Here is a 1,370-nt window from a genome sequence, read left to right on the forward strand (position 1 = left end):
TGTCAGTGCAGAGGCAGAAAAGGATCTTGGAATCATTACTGATGCCAAAATGAACGTGGGCCAACAGTGTGGGGACGCGGTCAGGAAGGCCAACCACACCTTGTCATGCATCCACAGATGCATCTCGAGCAGGTCCCAGGAGGTGATCCTCCCCCTCTACGCGACACTGGTCAGGCTGCAGTTGGAGTACTGCGTCCAGTTCTGGGTGCCGCAATTCAGGAGGGATGTGGCCAGCATGGAGAGGGTCCAGAGGAGGCCACCCGCATGATCAGGGGTCAGCAGGGCAGGCCCTACGAGGAGAGACTATGGGACCTGAACCTGTTCAGCCTCCACAAGAGAAGGCTGAGGGGGGGATCTAGTGGCCTGTTACAAACTAGTCAGAGGGGACCAGCAGGTATTGGGGGAGTCCCTGTTCCCCTGAGCACTATCAGGAGTGACTAGAAATAATGGTCACAAGCTGGCAGAGGGTAGATTCAGACGAGACATCAGGAGGCGCTACTTCACAGTCAGGGCAGCTAGGATCTGGAACCAACTTCCAAGCGAAGTGGTGCTGGCTCCTACCCTGGGGTCTTTAAGAGGTTAGATGAACACCTTGCCAGGGTCATTTGACCCCAGCACTTTTTCCTGCCATGGCAGGGGGTTGGACTTGATAATCTGCTCAGGTCCCTTCTGACCCGACCAACTATGAAGAGGTATCTTGTGCTGCCCTGGTTTAGCTCTTGACCTTCAGCCCTATCAAGGTGTTGGCTTGTGTTCATGTTAGTAAAACAGTTAGCCCAGCCCAGAGTTGGGTATGCTGCAGGAAGTTCTTTCAGCACAGTGCTGCTGCCCGTGCATCTCAGTAAAACATGCTGCATGCTAACTATCCCTGTACTGAGCCTCTCATGAGCACAGACAGTCCTTCATACTGGGCTGTATAGTGATTTTGACAACTGCCCACAAGTGAAAACAGGGGTCCTAAGGCCAGAATATGAGCCAAATTCAAGTTCACCTGTATCAGGGAGCCACAATGTATCAAACCATTCTTGCTTGTGTTCAACCTTCAGACCCTCTGTACAATGACATTTCTGTTTGGGTGGGAAGTACTAAAAGCGGAGCAGTTTTCACTGATCCACAGATGTCTGACACTTTATTTTTAAATTTCAGATCAATTGAAATATTTCAGGCTCCAAATTTGAAATTGCTCTGCACCATCCAGCAGCATCATAAACTGATTAATGCCATTTGCTGGCACCATGAGCATGGGACCCAGCCAGAGCTGAGCTACTTGATTGCCTCGGGTTCAATCAATGCTGTCATTTACGTGCAAAACCTGAAGAGCATCATAGGTGACCACAGCTGCTTCTTTTCTGGTTCAGCCTTTTTCTTTC

The 1,370-nt window shown here is 50.4% G+C and overlaps 1 protein-coding gene across 4 annotated transcripts in view; it reads left to right on the forward strand.

Annotated features, from left to right (window-relative positions):
- The window catches only part of GEMIN5 (gem nuclear organelle associated protein 5), a 25,080-nt gene that overhangs the window by 10,923 nt on the left and 12,787 nt on the right, over positions 1-1,370 (forward strand). For all 4 annotated transcript variants that reach the window (XR_003093415.1, XM_006021129.2, XM_025200947.1 and 1 more), the window contains exon 13: positions 1,147-1,328. Coding sequence is in view for 3 of the 4 variants with exons in the window: in XM_006021129.2 (XP_006021191.1) it covers positions 1,147-1,328 (182 nt within the window). In the remaining variant the exon portion in view is untranslated. The remainder of the gene's footprint in view (positions 1-1,146; positions 1,329-1,370) is intronic.

Source organism: Alligator sinensis, unplaced genomic scaffold (genome assembly GCF_000455745.1).
Source record: "Alligator sinensis unplaced genomic scaffold, ASM45574v1 scaffold550_1, whole genome shotgun sequence".
Lineage (NCBI taxonomy): Eukaryota > Metazoa > Chordata > Crocodylia > Alligatoridae > Alligator > Alligator sinensis.